The 19,716-nt window shown below is 38.6% G+C and overlaps 1 protein-coding gene across 6 annotated transcripts in view; it reads right to left on the bottom strand.

Moving 5' to 3' along the window:
• ctdp1 (CTD (carboxy-terminal domain, RNA polymerase II, polypeptide A) phosphatase, subunit 1) overlaps window positions 1-19,716 on the bottom strand; it is a 63,193-nt gene that overhangs the window by 14,451 nt on the left and 29,026 nt on the right. For 3 of the 6 annotated variants that reach the window (XM_046417284.1, XM_046417285.1, XM_046417286.1), the window contains one exon: window positions 16,628-16,851. The exons of 1 other annotated variant lie outside the window; for it this stretch is intronic. In XM_046417284.1, the coding sequence (XP_046273240.1) occupies window positions 16,628-16,851 (224 nt within the window). Of the gene's footprint in view, window positions 1-1,834; window positions 2,345-15,613; window positions 16,542-16,627; window positions 16,852-19,716 lie in introns of those variants that run through there. 2 more of the 6 variants (XM_046417287.1, XM_046417288.1) reach the window with 2 other exon arrangements.

Here is a 19,716-nt window from a genome sequence, read left to right on the forward strand (position 1 = left end):
CAGTTTGTCAGACACAAACTCTGGACAGCATACCAGAAGGAAACTGAGGCTCAATGAAACAACTGTGCTGGCTACACCTCCAAAGAGTGTTTTATACCTGACAAATCACATAATCATGAAGGAAGGTCTAACTGGGGGAGCATCATGTCACAGGAACAGGAGCGAGTCAGTTCGGCTAGCTGTGTTTAGATATGAATCAGGAGCTGAGGAAAAAATGATTTGGATGAGAAGCTAAATTCAATGTTTGTTTCAATCTCTACCTGAATGTCAGACACCTGCATAAATTCCAACTGTAATGTTAGACTTTAAATTAATCTGCAGGAAGCATCAGTGTGCCCCACAGCAGAGGACAGATATGAAAGGTCTGACATCACAGGGAGAAAAAGCAGCTCTACAACAGAAAAAGCCACATTTATTCATGAGCTGAAGACAACAGCTTCCATAAATGTAAATAGAACAATCTGAGCACATACTGGAGAGATACAGTGGCATTACAGCTGGCTGCAGGACATCAGCGACTCCTTCAAAACGGGTACAAATGTTCTAATTGGAAAAGCTTGAACTTACAATGCAGGAGTGGAGATAAAGGCCTTATTTTCCAATTTACAAGCCCATCAACTTCTCCAGTAGAAAATGTGGAGTGAACCATTCCCAAACACCAGATACTCAATTGTAATGGACATCATTGAGTGTTTGGTAGAAATTCCTTTACTTTTAACCATGTTAACGAGGATTATGTGCTGCACGTCTGATCTAGAGGAACTGACTGCTTTATACTATATTAGTACTCAGCATTAGATTATATTTAACATAAAGAAAATGGACACTGCAGCTTCAAACATCAAATTTCTGACTCTGACCACACATATAAAAAATAAATAGAAAAAAATAAATCTGTATTTAAAGGCAGAACTGTAACTTCCCAGTGGTGCCAGTATAAAAGCTAAATATCGTGCATCCCACTTCTGTCTATGAGGGTTGTCTAAATAACTGAAACACCTTTCTGTGTAATGTCTGTGAAGATTCTCAGTCATCTAGGTCATATTCAGTCAAAGGGTTGAAGCAAGGCGTCTGGACTTGTGAAGATTAACCTGAAGACGTTTCACTGCTAATCCAAGCAGCTTCATCAGTTCAGAACTGAATGCACTGAGATCACTTCATCAGTTCAGAACTGATGAAGCTGTTTGGATTAGCAGTGAAACGTCTTCAAGTTAATCTTCACAAGTCCAGACGACTTGCTTCAACACTTGCTGTATAATGTGACACAGGTGAACAGCACACAAAATACATAACTATTCGTTGTGTATTAGAACCTTCATAAAATGAGGATTTATTGCACAGACTGTCCTGTTAGACCACATTAGTTATAGCTAGATATAACTAATAAATTGGCAACTGTGTAGATATAATGTAGTGCACCGGTGCTCAGCCCCAACAACCTGCACCAAGAAGACAGTACAGCCTGTACTTAGCTGGGGCAAAACAAGCTTGGTGTTTGAAAACTAAAGGAGGAAATTCAAAAATGTCTTTATTGACTTACTCACTAATGATTAGTACATGTTGTGTTAAGGTCAGAAATCATTCAGGCACAGAAAAGATGTGGTGTGTCTCAGCCAATGTGCTTTCAGCTCCAAAGTTAACTGGCTGAAGCCCTCACCGTTTATCTTCACTCACTATTAATTTAAATGGAGCAGTCACTGCTGGAAGAAGGCTTTTCTGGACTTAAGAAAGCTATTCCTCAATTGTCACAAAATACATAAAACTAGAATATAGGTTGTTGCATTTTAGCCAATGGTTTGCTAAATCAGAAAATATAACACCAAGAGCATAACTGGAATATTGCAGACATCGGAATTTGTTTGAACCTTCATACTGTAGACAGATAATTGGTGTTACACTGCTTAAATTATAATGCCCACAAATAACCTGAGCAAGAAAGGAATAATTAAGACCAGCAAAAATTATATAACAGGCTCCCTGAATGCACCGAGATTTCACACTGAATGATTAAAAGCAGTAGAACAAGGACAGACATTTCATGAGAACATGCAGTCCATATACAAGGCTTTCTGCTAATTCCCAGTATAAGGGCAGGGTGCCAGACTAGATAGCCAGCTCCACACAGAACTATAGCCTGGAGAGGAAGAATAAAAAAAGTACTGTAGTGGGAGAAAAGAGCAAGGCAAGATAGAGAATGAGAGGAAGAAAGCGTGAGAGTCCAATTCACAGTACACCAAGATGGGCTGTATTTTTATTTTTCCCTTTCATCTCGGTCAAAGCACACACTGAACGAAAGGCGGCAAATGCTGATGAGACCAACCAGCCCGACCATGCTGCTTCTGCTCTGTTGTTCGGAGAGAAGGAAGACAAGAAGCGGCATTTAGATTTCATGTTTTTCAGTGGTTCTACAGTATTTAATCCTGACACAATGACAGAGCGTTTTACGTTCACGATGAAAGTTATTTTTCCATTAACCAATCTGATTTGATTAATTTATGAGAAACATGCTCTGTCTGAATGACGTTTACTTACAGATTGATGTTTACTTACTTACAGATAAGAAGTGAAAACAAATTTAACAGTGCATTTCACATTATGTAACCATGCCAAGGCTGAGGTGTTTTTACAGGGCACAGCACACCTGTAAACACCATCATCACATCACCAGCAGTCAAAGTGTGTGTGTGCCAATGTGTGTGTCTCACTTGTCAAACAAACAGCACATTTTCAAATAAATTCTCAACAACAGATCTAACACCGAAAACTCACTTAATCTTATTTCTCCCCATATGCTCAGGCCACAATAAAATCAGCTGAGGTCCTGCTGTTTAAGCCTTGAGGGGGCAGTTGCATTGCAATTTGATGAGGTGATCAACGTCAAGTGTGGTAATTTACTGGAGCTGCACAAACTGTTTATTGAGAAAAGTTGACACAGGGGAACTTCCACTGTGTGAAAGCATCCATTATTTAATTAGTGAAATCTGAGTTCTGGTGGGTGGTCAGTGTTTACTGCAAACAAACAAGCCATCGCTGACAGACAGTTTGCACCAAGACAGCAGTCAGATACAGGAAGTGGATTTCAAGACAGTAATGTATAGGTTTCCATTGACTTTTAGTTTTATGGCATCAAAAGGCCATTTAGATATGTTTAAATGTAGTTTAAGAGATGATATGTAATGATGTCATTGTGAAACACTGTCTGTGAAATTACAGCTCACTCACATGATTCAACAAAGTGACTTGAAGTAAAGCATCTATCAGACCAAGTCCCAAATTGACTTCTGATTGCCATTCAGTCCCATTCTGCATAATTCAGTGCAACTGCAACAAAAGAACTGAAGACAAAACTGTCCAAGGAACTGATGGCACTACTATAAAAGCTCTGTGTCGTCATTATAGTTTGAGAAAGGTATTTCAATATATATGTAAATAGAGTCAGTGCCTTGCTATGACAAATACTCTCTCAGCATTACCACCAGAAAATGTCAGCATCACTACTTAAGCCAGCATTGGCTGTCACATGCTCAACGCAGAGCCATAGCCTTTCCACATGAAGAGCACTGATACAGCCTGACAAGACCAGACCAGCAGACCAGCAGAGCAAGCTAACATCTCGCAACCAGATGTCAAGATGAACATTGCTCATCACTGACTTAGCTAACTGTTCGTAGTAGAGCAGCCTTTAAAAAAGCATGTTAGGTGTCACCGTGAAACTAATATAGTACTGTTAACTGACCACTCTAACGGTGTTTGACCGGTGGTTTAACATGTACCATGGCACAGAGCACAAACAAATATCCATTAGAGCCTATGATCTTTTTTTTTGGGAATCCTGTAGGCGTCCAGCAGGATGGGTGTCAATTTCACTATTCATCGTGTGAAAAGAAAAACGTTAACAGAAGTGGGCGGAAATGATATCCTAATGACAACAGTTTTTCAGTTTTTACATATAAATATGCAGTTCTAATGTGAATAAAGATTATATTATCCATTTTGAACTATTTTCTTTAGCACTCTTGTCTGCTGTGAATGATGTATGAGCAATGGGAATTGGCTGGGTGTCATTCTTTTGGGTTTGATAAGCACTTTTGGGCTTATTTTTTGGGAGTAGGATAGGCTGGCCCACCAGGCGAGCTTAACATGTATAGACACTCATGTTGTCATGTTGCAACTGGCAAAGGACACAGATGAAGCAACAATTTCATAATGCTGCACAGGACAAGATCTTACACAGAACTGATGTATACACATATTTATGTTGACACAGAACACCACTCTTTTAACTGTCTTTGAAATGTCCTTTTCATCCTACCTGAGATCCTGTAGATTTACTTTATTTGTCAGAATTGACTTTACATGCACATTTTTTAGTATAACAATCTCAATAAATAGAAACCGGCCCCTAAAGAGGAAATAAGGAAGAACTCTGTCCAGTTAGACTGTCAGATCTCTTGCCTCTCTTCTCCCTGTGGTTCTTTTGCATAAAGCATCACAGATTGGCTGGGTTGGCAGACATGAGCATGCTTTTTACAGCTATACTGACGTCACATTGGATGATTTCTGGAAATGAACTTAAACTTGTTCAAAGAGTTCTTGGTGCTGCTTGGACTTGCCAGTTTAAAACTCTGAAAATGGATTTTTTGGGTCTTGTAGTGACAAGCAGAACAGACGAGACAACGGTGCAATCAGCCAGAACAGTTTCATCAGTCCAGGTCTAAAGCTTCACCAGGGTGGGGGAGTGCAGTCTGAATATCCCGAGCTGTCAAGAGAATATAGAGGCCAAGCATTTTCTGCACTTTATCTAAGAAAGAACAAAACACGTTGCCAAGTGATATCTAGAGAATGAACTGGCCTTACTTTGAAACCAGGGGACATCTGCAAAAAGTGCTGAAATTGGGGGGGGGGGGGGGGGGGGTTAAAGTAAAGTGGATTCCACTCATGATCGTGAGAAAGAGAGATCCCAAAATTAAGTGTCATCCTCTAAGAAAACATATAAATAAATGCCTCCTCTCTCAGTGATCAACACTAACTTGTAATATACGTGGAAGAAACTATTTCTGCAGTAATCAGTGTGATTTTCTTGATGCTCATAAGAGACTGCACAATGTTACGAGAAATTTAACTCTGATGAATCTCGGGCACCAAGAACAATAGGATGTACTTGGTGCTGGAAACCCTTTCCAAAAAATGTAGTTATGATGCCAACATGAGAGCGATAACAAATGAAACTGATGGGAGAGAATGATGATAGGAGCTTCCAGACACAAAATACAAAAATTGCTTTCACACCATGGGCTCCATTTATCAACATGTGCTACATTAAACAGCTTCTAACGTATCCTTTCCTCGCCCATGTGTGCACCAGAGCACACCAGTTGCAATGAGATATGGACTCTTCTTATCCCGCTGAGACCTGCAGAAATATTAAGGCTAGCCACTAAGAGGCGGAGACACATAGTAGAACTTAACTGAGTAGCAGCCTTGGTTTGCAGCAGCCTTCTTTAAACCTACAGCACAGTACAACGGTGTCCAGACCAACTGACACAGCAGTCGTTTCTGTAGATTAATGATGTCTCCATATAGCTAGCAAACACTTCAATTTTGTCTATTGTACGTCATAAAAAATGACCTTTATGATTAGAATCTACTAAATTAACTAAGTTGCACAGCCTTAGTCAAATAATATATTCAGTGAAAGAGAGACAGGCAGCGGCATTAGAGCCAAAGTAGCACATTTTCAGCTTACTGAGAGAAAATATGTAGATTCTTCTTCTCAATCCACCAGCCAGTTGGCAGAATTGGTCGACAAAGACTGCTCGACTAAAGCCCTAGACCACCAGTAACTGTGGAAATACACTGAGCATTTTATTTAATGGAATGCTATTTTCACCTGCTCATGACTGCTGCTATGATTTTTATGGCACAAATCCTTTTAGCTCGGCCCTGCTTGGAGACCAAAGTTCAACCACTCTGAAAAAGCAGGCGGATACACGAACACCCAGGCTTTACTGAAGTAGTATGGACACATTATTACTCTAGACAGATGCATTCATTTTATACACAAACTTACTGCAATGTCTGAGGATACCTATTCTCACCTTTAAACACAGAGTTAGTAAAAGATCCACATAGTAGAAGACTGGAAATGATTTCTCCAAGCAGTGTGTGTGTCTACAGTATTTGGAGAGGAGAAAAAAAAAACAAAAAATAATTTAAAAAAAGAAAACATATGAGTGTGAGCCCGAGTGTGTGACAGGTTATAAGAAATCTCATGACTACGTGAATCCATAAGGGAACCCCTTATGTGGAATCGTGGCTGTAAAAGCTCTGATAAGTCATGCTGTACACCAAATACTGCGAAATCAGCACAACAGTGGCACTGCTCAGTTATGGTGCTGCAGGCAGAATACATGCCATGCTGTGCTGGGTTGCTTTTAGTTTAACAGCAGAAGCCCATTTGTTTGAACCCATTTCTAGAATGTGCCTCAGGTTTATTGCTGTGGCACCAAGAACGTCCAGTGAGAAAAAGTGGACACGCACAATTATGTGAAACATTTTCCAGGGCACCTGCTCCTTGCAAACAACATGTTACTTCACAGCCTCTACATCTACTTTCAGAGGCACAAGCTGACAAAGCACCTACTGTAGAAAGACATTTACAAAAGCACCTGGAACATTTTGTAAGGTCACTTAGGACTGGGATTTATTGGCTTTCAGTTTTTTTTTTATAAGGAAAGGAGAAACATTGCTCTGAATCAGATTCCTGAGAATGAAATATTAATATTGATGGGTGTCAAACAATAAACATTCAATTACAACCCACTAAGGGGAGAACATGGATTGTAAAATAATATGTGTGAGAGTTATCAGTGGATGTGTATGTAGTGCTGAATGTGCCACTTTTAATTGCAATACCAGTAGTGGAACCAGTAACACTGCCCTGTCATACTCAATAAGCAGCCTGTAGACCAAGTGGAAAACTTTAAGTACTTGGTCCCAATCAGACCCCAACATTTAATGAGAATACTGAGAGCATTTTTTTAAGAGAGTCTGTCAGTGACTGCTTTTATTCAGGATGCTGAGAAGCTCTGGTGTTAGCCAACACATACATGTAACTCACTTGTACAGGAGTCTGGCTGATGCAGCTTGGTATGGCAGCAAGAATATATATATTATCTAGAATGTATTATATAACTTTGAATGTAATGATTATTTTTTAAATCTACAATTATACAATAATTAATTAATACAATTACAAATAATCAATCATACCATCAATCTGCCAAATGACATATAATTACCCTGTAGCAATTCAATGTGTTTTTGTAATTTGTAAAGCAAATTCACACTCATTCACTTCCAGGTCTGCAAATGTGAGAACTTCATGTATTTATCAGTTTTATAAATGGAATCAGTTTTATAAATGGAATAAATGGAACCATTTAAAGATGAAAAATGTGATAAGCGTAGACAATAAACCAATTAAAAAAAAAATAGGACTTACAAATTATTTCAGCTCAACTCCAAAAACTAAATCTTTATTCATGATTGGACCAATTCTAATGCAGGAGAATGCAAGAGAATATTTAGGCCAAATTAATTTTATTAATCCCTAAGGGGAATCTGGAGCATTGCAGCAGCAAACGACAGAGAATGAGAGCGATATCGCACCAGGCAGCAAATTGCTCTGTGTCATCTTGGATGTTGTATGGAGGTGGAGGCTTGCTTCATTATCTGTAGGCTTCAAAAAGGCTTGTCTAACAGCCTACAGGCCTGTGACTGTGCTGTTAATGATTTAAAGATAAATTAGGCCACAGTAAAATACACTTTTCACCATCTAGCTATCTGGACTGAGAGGGCAGGAAAGTAATGGTGTGAAAGGAAAATAGTGGCGGTAGCTTCCTGCTAGTTGTGGGGCATTTTGCTGCCTGCATTTTGTTCATGTTTAAATCAGCTCTCTGACTGAAGCACCTCTTTGATATCACACAGTGGCCGCAGTCAAAAAGATGATGTGGCTTCATGCTCTGCTGCCCTGCCACACATCTACCCCTTTGATTAATGAGAGGGCACAATTTAACTGCAGGAATTTTTAAAAGACTGCCTGGAGTGCCTGTGGAGGAGCACCGTCCTCTATTACCTAACTGAGTGGTGCTGCTTGATAGGCTTCTATCAGAAGAGGTTTCTTACGCTGTGTATGGCACAGGTTTAAAAAATATATCATTTTTGTCACTCTTCCCAAACCGACATTTGGAACAGAGGTTTGTCTGTCCATATTTATGTGTGGCTGTTACACAAGCAGTTTTAAACATAAGAAATAAAGATTTGAAACTGGATGAAGAGCAGACAACAGCAAACCAGGCAACCTCGGGTTCAAAACATATACAACTAAGTGGGTCGAGGCGGATGAAACACATTTCGAATTTCACACTTTGCTGTCTGACTACCTGAATGAAAAAGTTTACAATCCATTTGTCTCCTCCATCATCTCCACTCTGGCAATGTTATAATAACATGCTCACTCAAGCTGACAAGTTTCACACTTTCATTTTCACTCAGAAATAAATACACTCCAAAGGTACACAGTGCAGGAAAGAGGAGTGAAGGAGCATGTGAATGAATGCGGGTCACCCAGAAATGCAGGAAATTAAAAGTGAGGAGAGCTGATAAGAGACAGAACACGTGTGATCCAATATGTTCAGCAATAACAAGAAAAGAGAATGTATAGAAAGGAAAAGAAAGTTAATGGAAAGATGGTAATTAATGAAGGCTTTACAAGCTTCTCAGACATGCTAATGTACAGTTAATCTCTGCACCTCAATATCAAGTTACCTTACACCTTGCATTTACACATTAAAGAAAAAAAAAAAACACACCCAAAAAACTACATCTCTACCACATAGACAGACACACCTCTTAATGGGGATGTTTTTCAGGGGTTGGGCTTAGCCTTCTACTTCCAGTACTTCCAGTTTTGGACAATGCTATGCTTAAGGTTCATAAGGTCCAGCAAGGTCCATAAAGACATGTTTAGATGAGTTTGGTGTGGAAGAATTTGACTGGCCCACACAGAGCTCTGACCCCATCAAACACCTTTGAGATGCACTGGAATGCAGATTGTGAGCCAGGCCTTTTGGTCCAACGTCAGTGCCTGAACTCACAAATGCTGCATTCATGCAAATATTGTATGAACGGGCAAAGATTCCCACAGAAACACTCAAAGCCTTGTGGAAAACCTTCCCAGAAGAGTGGAAGCTGTTACAGATGCAAAGCTGTCTGTGTATTTAGAATGTGATGTCATCAAAGTAAAGTTGGTGTACTGGTGAGGTGTCACAATACTTTTGTCTAGGTAGTGCAAGTTATATATTTTGACTTCTGAGAGTCAGAGAGTGGGGAAGAAAGTTGGTGTAACTAAATGTACACCTGGTGCAATAAGACAATAGTGATATGAGACAGTTCTTCAATAACAATATGAAAATGAAAGCAAATAACAAACATAACTTTCGTATAAACTGCTTATAAATTTGCTAAATTCCACCTTATGCTGATGGTCATCTTCTAAAGTCATCAATAATGACTGACAGTGACTGAAATGAAGTGTTCTACTGTGATGAATTTTTTCGCTGTGTCACCCAGTTCTAACTAAACCTATCATGAATAAAACTTAAATAAAACATTACATGGCACTGACTACCACTACATACACTACAAGTGTGCTGCTGCATTCATGGACACATTCAGTTGTAATAATCTTGGTAGTAAATGCGTAGCAGTATTTAGGAGGAAATCCCTGCACTGTGCATCACTTGGCACTAAACACTCCACACACTAATCCTCTGGAACTGGAAGCCACTATTTGTTGTTTGGTTCCATAATCTGTCTGCTGGGTGCAGTCTCTGAACTTCCTTGTAATAAACTGATTACAGCAGCACTGTCAGTCCCTCATAACGTGAAACTATTTCTTATAATACATACCCAAAGACAAATGGGAGCAACTAGAGCCAAAGCCAATGGAATACATAGATAAATTTAATAACTCCATAAATTAGACAACAAGTGATCCACCTTGGCAAAAGACGCCATCAAAAGTGACATTCTAAACCACTTAACAAAGGCGCCATAAGCACTGTCTGGAAGGGGGCCAAATGAGCCCATTAAACTTTTTCTAGGGGGCACTTATTGATCCAAAAAGTGAAAATTGTGCACCAGTGAGTGCTACAAAACACTATTCAAATTATTTGAGAATTCATATTCACCATATTCTGATGGGCATATAGTGAAATCTGTTTTCTGTGGTAAGGCTATATTTGTCTACTTATGGTACTAATGATAAACTGCTGGTAAGGTGATAATTAACACTAAAGGTATCAGGTATCACATAAATTATCCTCATTCTAAGAAGCCTGAGAACAGAATTGATTCTACCCTTGGTTTAATGGGTGACAACTGCGTGCAGGGAGGTTGTAGCGATGGGACATTTTAACTTCGAAGGACATCACTGTCGCAATGGCTTGCTCTGGCTTAAAAACCGCATACGATTTGAGGGTGATGTGATACAAGTTGCCAAGTGAAAGCACTTTAACAATCAGTGCAATAACATAAACTGTGTAAATGCAGTTTATCAAGGATATTTCTGTATTTGCTCATTGATCTGCTTCTTGATAAAACTCCCTTTTTGTACTGCCAGATGAGCATCACCTTTATCATAATTAAGTGTACGTAACTGACAAATGATATCAGCTTCATCTGTATAATAGATAGTGAGTCAGCTGTCATCTATAACAAACATTTAGGAGGGATTGACGCTGGGCAAGAAAACAAGAAACAAGTCTGAGTGTGGGCTGTGTAATGTCATATCTTGACACAGGTCATTTCATATCTACCCAATAATAAATAAAGCAGTTTTTCTACAAATGTAATGACTTTAAAATGACTACATGGACAGGATGATTTCTTGTCACAATAATGTTGCAAAGACCTGTGGTGAAAGGAAATAAACTGTAGAACATGACATGAAACAAAAGACATTTTTCTATCATCAAAAGTGATCCAGCCTTCATTACAAACCCACAGTTCTAATCAGGAGTAGTACGTAATAATTGTAATGCCAAAAGCTTTCAAGTAAGACCCTTAGTCTGACAGAAAAATCAAACCACTTCAGCCTAACAAGTGCACTACAGCAATGGCCTGGAACTCTGGGCTGCACCGCCTCAACCAGGATGTTGCAAGAGTTTCTGTGAGCAGACGGGAGGTCAAAGTTTATGCACCTTTTATATCCACTCTGTAACCTCCTTGTTAAACATTAAATCTGTTAGAGCCCTAAGTGCCACTGCTCACCAGGAATCATGCACATTAATCCAGACTAACAACTAATGACTACAACACATCCACAAGTGGGCTGAAATACCAGTTGGCTTGAGTTGCACAGATGCATCCAACTTGCATTAATGCAATTCAGTGTCAGAAAGTTAAGACTGTTTGGGTTAAGCTAGTTCAAGGCCACTTTTGATTGGGCAAAGTCAACTTTTACTCAGCCACTAATTAGGGAAGACAGTAATGGAAGGGTTTATGCTCAAAACATACTAGTAATAACTCTTTCCTGCATCATACTTCATTCCCAAATACACACATTGATTTCATTTAACCGTCACACAAGAGGAGCTTTGAAAACAGGCTTCAAGTTCAGAGTTCTTAAAGCAGCTTGCTTGCTCAGTACTGTCTGTATGTCAAAGCTGTCCCTGTAATAGACTCATGTCGTGACAAATCTTCAGTTGTCTGTGAGGCTGTTACGGTGATAATGTCAAACTGACATTTAGTTCTCAAGTTCTAAAGTCTGATCTACTGTGTGTCAGGTAACATGATAATATCACAATCTACTGAACCCATTTGTGCCCAAATATTGCATTTAGTATGATAAGGAAAAATGCCACAACACAACTGGTCCAACTGGTCTGAAGTTTTACATTTTGGTGGGGACATATCTAACACTATCACTTTTTAAATCACACGAAAAATTACAATTAATCAATGGTCAAAATTAGTATTCTTGAAAAATGGAGAAAAAAATGCAGAGATTGTGTAGATGTCTTTTACATGTTTTGATTTTTGAATTTTTTTTACAAATTCATACATGCCAAATACTTGACTGTGCTTGCTGTAGTTTCTTAGATAAAGCCATTTATTTATCATACAATATCTAATCTTTGAAACAGCCTATAAATTTCTCCATTACCAACATTAAAATATAAATTTCTATTATTATTAAATTATTATATATCAATAAATTTTTTTTTTTTTAATTTTAAACTTTCACCATTTGTCTATTTATATTTTGTTTATTGCGTTAAATTCAGCGTACAATTTGTTGATTTTGTTTTCAATGATTGTTAAGCACTTTGGAAACCTGTTTTTTGAAAGGTGCTATGCAAATAAAGTTATTACTATGATAATTATTATTATTATTATTATTATTATAAGTCGTGTTGCATTATTCACAATACACCACCCCACCCAAAAAAGAGTCACGTGAAGTCCGCTTTCTCCAATCAACACTGCCATTTAGTTGGCTGTGCTATTGGTATGTCGATGAGGCACAGAGGTTTGGAAAGTTTGTAAAGAGTGGGAGGATATTAAAGGTCATCATCCCTACGAATTGCTGCAAAATTAGCTTGTGACGCCTTCAAGATTGATCTCGATACTGCTAAAACAGTATGCAAAACAATATCACTGCCCAGCCCGAGGGCACAGAAACACTGTCAAAGCTGTCAAAACCTCATGGGGCTTGGACATGTTTCGGCATGCCTGCTGCAGCAAAGTGTTTCATTAGAATCACATGAAGCTGTTACACTAATAACGGAAGCCATTTGCACCTGTGCAGTCATTGCATTGCTCATCTATATTTTTATGCTGCTTTGTGTTCAATAAGACAGAAAAATGGTTCCGTGCAGATTCTTATTAGCCCATCACACATTAACAGATTTAAAAACACAGAGCATGCAATTATCCAAGTAAAACAACTTGTGGGGCTTAAACAGTACGGTGCTATGATGTTAAAGAAGCTAAGTATTGTGTGTGATAATGACCCATCCTCTTCCTTGTGCAGGAAAATAAATCATCTTTGGGTCACCATTGTTGAAACTAAATATCGTGATTTGCCTCAAAGATGAAACAACAGATACTGCAAACACTGGTCCTCCACGACCCACGGTACTTTTCACAAAACCAGATTCTTGCTTCCTTTAAACTAGCAGTGTGGGTGCTGAGGATGGAAAAGAAAATTAAATTTCCATAAATAAATAAATAAATTATTAGCAACAAAAAAAAAGCATTATTGGCATGTGGGTAGTTGTGTAAATGTATCTGAAATTTATATAAGATAACCAATAATTCATGTGAATGTGACTATAATTTCACTGCTACCTTTCTCTTTTTAAATGGATTACAGTAGAACGAACAGAAGAATGAGCAACAATGTTTTTAATTCAAACAGAGACAACAGGATCAGATAGTAAATTATGGTGAGAACAAAACAGAGATATTCACATCACTACAGTCTCTTAGCAACAGATGTATGTCTATTTTGTGCCTAATATAAAAAAGTGGTGAAGCCAGGGATGGAAACTGACAGAATGGCAACTATTAAGCCAGCTCCCGGGGGATTGGAGGTCCCACAGAGTCACATCGAAATCAGGAAGCAGCTATAGGGCTTCTTCTATGAATCGTAAATTGACTTAATGGCCTACTGAGCAACACTGCAGCCATATTCTTTCCTCCATCAGACAAGAGAATTACATTAATGGAGTGTGGCAGACAGAAGTGGATGTTAGACATTTTTTCTTTTTATATAACTCCAGAACAGAGACTATGATCTGTGCAGTATGCTGCACACATATGTGCCAAACATTCTGAAAGTAAAATGGCATTTTTCAGTTTCTGGATCTTAATCCAAGCAAAAATAAGGGTCTTACGAGCCCCGCAACGTCATGGAAGTCAAACACATTTCATCCCTAGAAGGAATGTAATATAAACATATTTGTCCCTCATTCCAAGCTATAGACGATGTGCAATCCAGCAGGAAAATGTATATTTAGTTTGAGTATTCTTTCAAGAAAACCTGATGGTTCAAAGGAGATTGTATACTTGTAAAAGACAGCTTGCAAGCTTGTCTTTTAAATTTTTAATTTTCATGTTGCTCTTACAGCACATAAGGACTTCAGTTCTTATTTATACAGGGCCCCTATACTAATGTGTGAGCTAGAGCAGAGCTAAGACAGGAGATGGAAGTGACCAGTTGTGAATTAGGTGCAGTATGACCGAATTAATGTGCGGTACTGATGTCTCGAACATTGATTTAAACAAATTTGTCTGCATAGAATTCTGATTCAGATATTCAATAACAAGAAATTAAACGCAATTTCTTGGATTTTAAAAGCAATTTCAGAAAGACTTAAATGTAATGTTGACCTTATACACCACAATCTGGTGGTTAAAATATGAACAGAAGAAAAAGACAGAGATAACAGGACAGAGGGCACAGAGCAGATTCTTGACTAGGCAATATTTTAGACTATGTCACTGGTATCTTTCTGTGGAAAGACCCCAAGACCCACGCCAAGGTTGCCAATTTGAGTGGACAATTCTTTCAGAATCAAAAGTACACTTTTCCTCTTGTTTGTCAGGCTGTCTAATCATGTACAGCTACTCTGCACCACTGCACTGACTGGAGTTGGACTTCCCAAGGTTTCCAACAACAACAACAACAACGAAACAACACAGCAGACAGTGTATTTCAGGCTTGACTCATTAGCAGCAACCAAAGGTGTCAGACCAGGTGGCAGACTGACTGACGTGTCCAAAAGAGGGGAGCAAGGAGGAAAATCATGCTGCTGCCTGCTGAGACTTGGGTATCCATGGTTACCGAGCCACAACCAAGACCATCCAGAAAAAAGACAAGAGATTATTAGTGGTGTTGAAAAACACTCCACTCAAGGTATCTCTATTTTTAAGCTTTGACAATCAGAGCACTGATGCTGATCACAGACTTGGAGGGAGGAAAACTGAGTTTGGAAGAAGAGGTGCAGTTGTCCAGCACTATTAGAGCTCATCAAACACATTCAGGTCAAATCCAGCTACTTTCAATGTGGCAGGGGGCCAACTTGTGTCTGTATGTGTAAAGTATTTGGCAGTAAAGCAAAGTTTGACCTGAATTTTTCATATGCAAGCAAGGATCTGAGAAACATTCGTAAAAAGAAACATAGTTCATCTCCTTGATATTGACGGACTGTGTGTTTGCTCAAGGTGTGTCGTTCAACAGTCAAAGTAATTTCTGTTGTCCTCTCATTGGCCATCTAAGGCAGCTTATATGTGGAAACATTGCCAGTATAATTTATGAAGGCCCGAGAGACAGAAACAGTGTAAATTAAATATACCAGCAGTGAGTGTGAGTGTGTGGGAGCCTCGTTACTTATGGTTCAAGCTGTGCTGGAACAATAAATATGTCCCTGTAGCATATTCAAGTGTGTAGAGACTTTTTCAATATTTTGAAGAACCTATATTATTGTACTTAGAAATAATAGGAAAGAGTTATGTTTTTCTGCCCACATAGTGTTCCAACATAACTGCCTTACATTGCCTATCCACATAATCCTCTATAAATCTATAATCCTTTGTAAAACCATCATATCATGCTGTGCCAAAACTTGAAGGTGAAAAGTACAACATTCAGGATGTCATTACTTCATAATATCTTTACATAGCAAATAGTTGTTTGCTGCTAAATTAATGATCAAATTAGCATATATTTAACTTTTAACAGCACAGGATTCCTAACCTGCTAAAAACTTGGCGAAAGTCTTGAAGAATGGAATTTAGAGATTACAGTGCTATGGAAGTAAGCGTGTGTGTGTGAGATGAAGCAATGAGAGAGATGTAAATGCAGCCACGGGCAACTATAATACTATATATTACTTTAGTAAAATCTAAAGTTTCTGGGTCTATTTCATGCTACTTATAATGGTGATGTATTCAACATAAAGAGATCCGATAATGAACTGAAACTGCACAAGGTTTTATTTATGGAGAACTTCAAATGAGTGCACAGTAATATCGGATGCTAAGGATGTACAAAAGATAATCTGCCAGGCGAGACTGAAGCCAGTCCTTCAGCAATAACAGACTCATATGTTCAGAACTCCTCAACTGTCTGCTATCTGTTTAAAATTTGTCATGGCAACAGACCAGACTGTCTGGCTTCAGCATGGTCGTGTTGATTAAGTGCTGTGTTACGATAACAGTGGAGTGGAGGAGTAGGACCTGAAAAAATATACAGTACATTTGCAAGGATTCTCAATGGATTTCTTTCCTGCCAAATGCAGTTAAGCTAAACATCCTTCCCTGAGGACACTGGGGAACTGATAAAGGAAACATGTAATAGTAAATATTTGGGCTTAAGAGAGACAGAGGGAAAGAGAGGTACATGATATCCATGCAGTACTTGTTATTTAGGAAGGGCTGCCGCAACGAGGCAGTCAGGGCACAAAAACGGTCTGTAAAGTGGGTATACCAAAAAAAGGCAAAAATAAATCACTGTAAAACAGAAAGGTGGATTTTACAGTTAAGTTCTGCATCTCACCTTGGCACACTACCCAGAAGACTGGCCTCACTGGACGCTGTCTGGATCCTCTCTTCCACGCCCAGTGCCTGAGGACCTGGCCCCTCTTTTGCTATCTGTCCAGCTCCTGGCTGCTGCTGCTGCTGCTGCTGCTCCTCTTCTTCCTCCACCTCCTCATTACCTGGCTTCTCCTTCCCTCGGCCCTCACTTTCATTGTCGCTCTCCTCGCCTAAGATGTCGTCCACCTATGTTAAAACAAAGCAGCTTTTGTTTTAAGCTTTGTACAGGACCAGGTCATGGGATTTATGTGTCACCACAGCGACAGTCAAATCCTCCCTTTACTTTCAGTTGTGCTTGTGGTTGACATATTAACATTTCTGGCATGCATACATATATATCAAAACAACCAAAAATATCCTAGCACTTAACATATGGGCTACCCAAAGTGCAGATATGATTAATGGCTTTCTTTCCTTCTACTGAATTCTAATTAGCTTAGACATTTCATAATTTTGTAAGCAAGGTCCACCACATCAGAGTGAAAATATAACATAGCAAACTGTGGGTAAACTTCATTAAGTAACTTTTATTAGCAGATAATCATTAAATTGAAATGTTTACATTTTTTATTCAATGAATAATGCTTAAACTGTCACAAAGAGGAACTATGTGTGTTAGGCCATTCCCTGGATGCACTGCACGTTCCCATTATGCATCTGAATATATCTGGGAAGAGGTCTTTCTTCTAGAAATAATTAGGCTTCATACTGTTTTGCAACCTCAGAAGTTGATTAGTCTTGAGGCAAACAGTCATTCTAATTTAAGCAGCTAGAGACTGACCGACATTCTTTTAAAAATGACGCTACCATATTGTAGAGTTCAAAATATGATCCACCTTCAATACTAGACATTATCTTTTACATAATCACACAAGATAAAAATGTAAAATATGGGAAATTTGGGAAATATGCTTATTTAGTGTATTAAATGGTAAAACTGATACAACTGTAATGTCTAATGTCTAATGTCTGTGCAATAAATATGAAGCTACCGATTAGCAAAGCTCCATTACTGCTTCTGCTAAATTAATGATCAAGATAGCATATATTTAACCTTTAACAGCAAAGGATTCCTTACCTGCCTAAAACACGACCAAAGTCATTAAAGGATGGAACTAGGAGATTACAGTGTTATGAAGTACTATTTCATGCTGTTTACAATGATGATGTTTTCAACGTAAAGAGATTTCTTACTGAACTTTGAAAAAAGCTGCATTATTTATTTATTTTTGGAAAACTTCAAATGAATGCACAGTAATATCAGACGCTAAGGATGTACAAAAGATTATCTGCCAGGAGAGACTGAAGCCAGTCCTTCAGCAATAACAGACTCTCATAAGTTCAGAACTCTTTGACGGCCTCCTGTCTGTTTAAAGCTTGTTAAATGCATGGAGCCTGGCATGTCATGGTAAGCATAGCTCAAAAACTGGAACAGTTTGAACTCTGTCCAAAGTTAAAAATCCAATTACCAGCACATACACAGAGAAAAGGTCAAAACACAACATCATTTTGATATTACACTTTTTTTAACTGATAAAATATGTTAAAGCCCTTTAATACAAAAATTGTATTTTTTTGCAACTTGGTAGCCCTACAGTATAATTCACTTTCACAACAATGCCATAAATACAAAAAGCTTGGCGTCTATCTTACAACTGTTTATTTCACAAAGTTGCAGACTAAAGGGGACAACTATAGAGTACAAAACTGCCAGTTCTACCAGCTCATCAATTCCTTCAGCAGGTCATAATTTATAATGCCCCAAGGTCACCGAGCATTGAGAGCAGGTTAGCCGAATGACAACCACTGGATCAATGGATGTCTGAGGTGAATACTGCCACAGCAAATATGCAGCATCTCATCAGCAGCATGTAGCAGAGGGAAAACTGGGATTAATGCAGGGGAACCCTCTCCTGGGACTAGACCCAGGATGATTACTGGCATCAAGCCAGGCTCATTAAGGCATTTCTGGTTATTTGGATAGCCAAACAGCACCTTGGTGAAGGTAGAAGTTAAGTGTGCCTGAGGCAGGGCTGATCTAGAAACAAAAGAGGAACAAAAAACCCTGAACATATTACGTTGATGACAGTTTTCCTCCAATTCCACTTGCTGCATCAAATTTAAATGAAAATGACCCTGCAGGGCGCCAACAAATTACAGGGTAGGGTACAAATAAGACAAGGGGTTTGTTTGTTTCCTAACTGTCAGCAGTACACAGTTTAAAATTTCATCACAATTTTTTTTTTCCCACAATGAAGTGTTTCTCTTCTCATAGCATTTTCCCCATCTCCTATGAGCGCTAAGAGTGGAAATTTATTTGGCCTTGCCTTGTGACAGCTGCTTAAGATTTAAAAGGAGGTTTATTTTTCAGTTGGTATGATGAAAATATAAAAAGAGCATGATAGAGACAAATGTAAGAGGAACACAGGCTGGCAGAGAGCAGACTGGCCTACAGAAAAAGTGTACATTGTAAGACCATATATCTACGCTCAACAGACATTCCAGGAGAATAAAAGCAATATTAACGGATTTTATTCATGACAAATGAACATAAGCAGGTGCTTGATACAGATCAAGTGTTTTAATAATAAAAGATCATTTTTGATTTCTAAATGATATTGTTGCTATTAGCAACTACTACTGTAATTTCTCTACTCTAATTTCATTAATGCAATATCTTTGTTGGCTGGCACTAAAAGTAACACTTAAATTCCAGTGGCCTTGTGACAGTCAGCCACCTGAGCACAAATGTTGTTGGTTGTTGTTGCTGCTGCTTAAGCCCATCTGTGATTTGAGCACTCCATTTGTAACTCTGTACATTACTGTGTCACAATGCAAATTACAGGATACTAAGTGCTGAGGCTATAAGATTACCTGTTATTAGGAGTTAGAAGTAAATACTTTTTCTGTGTACACCAAAGGCTTATTTTTCTTCAGTTTTGAGCACACTTTTGTTGAGATCTGTGTTGAGTGAGTTCTTTTCCTTTTGCCAAAATTGTCCATTAATCTGACAAGTGTGGCATACAAAGAAGCTGATTAAACAGCATGATT

Source organism: Scatophagus argus, chromosome 17 (assembly GCF_020382885.2).
Source record: "Scatophagus argus isolate fScaArg1 chromosome 17, fScaArg1.pri, whole genome shotgun sequence".
Lineage (NCBI taxonomy): Eukaryota > Metazoa > Chordata > Actinopteri > Scatophagidae > Scatophagus > Scatophagus argus.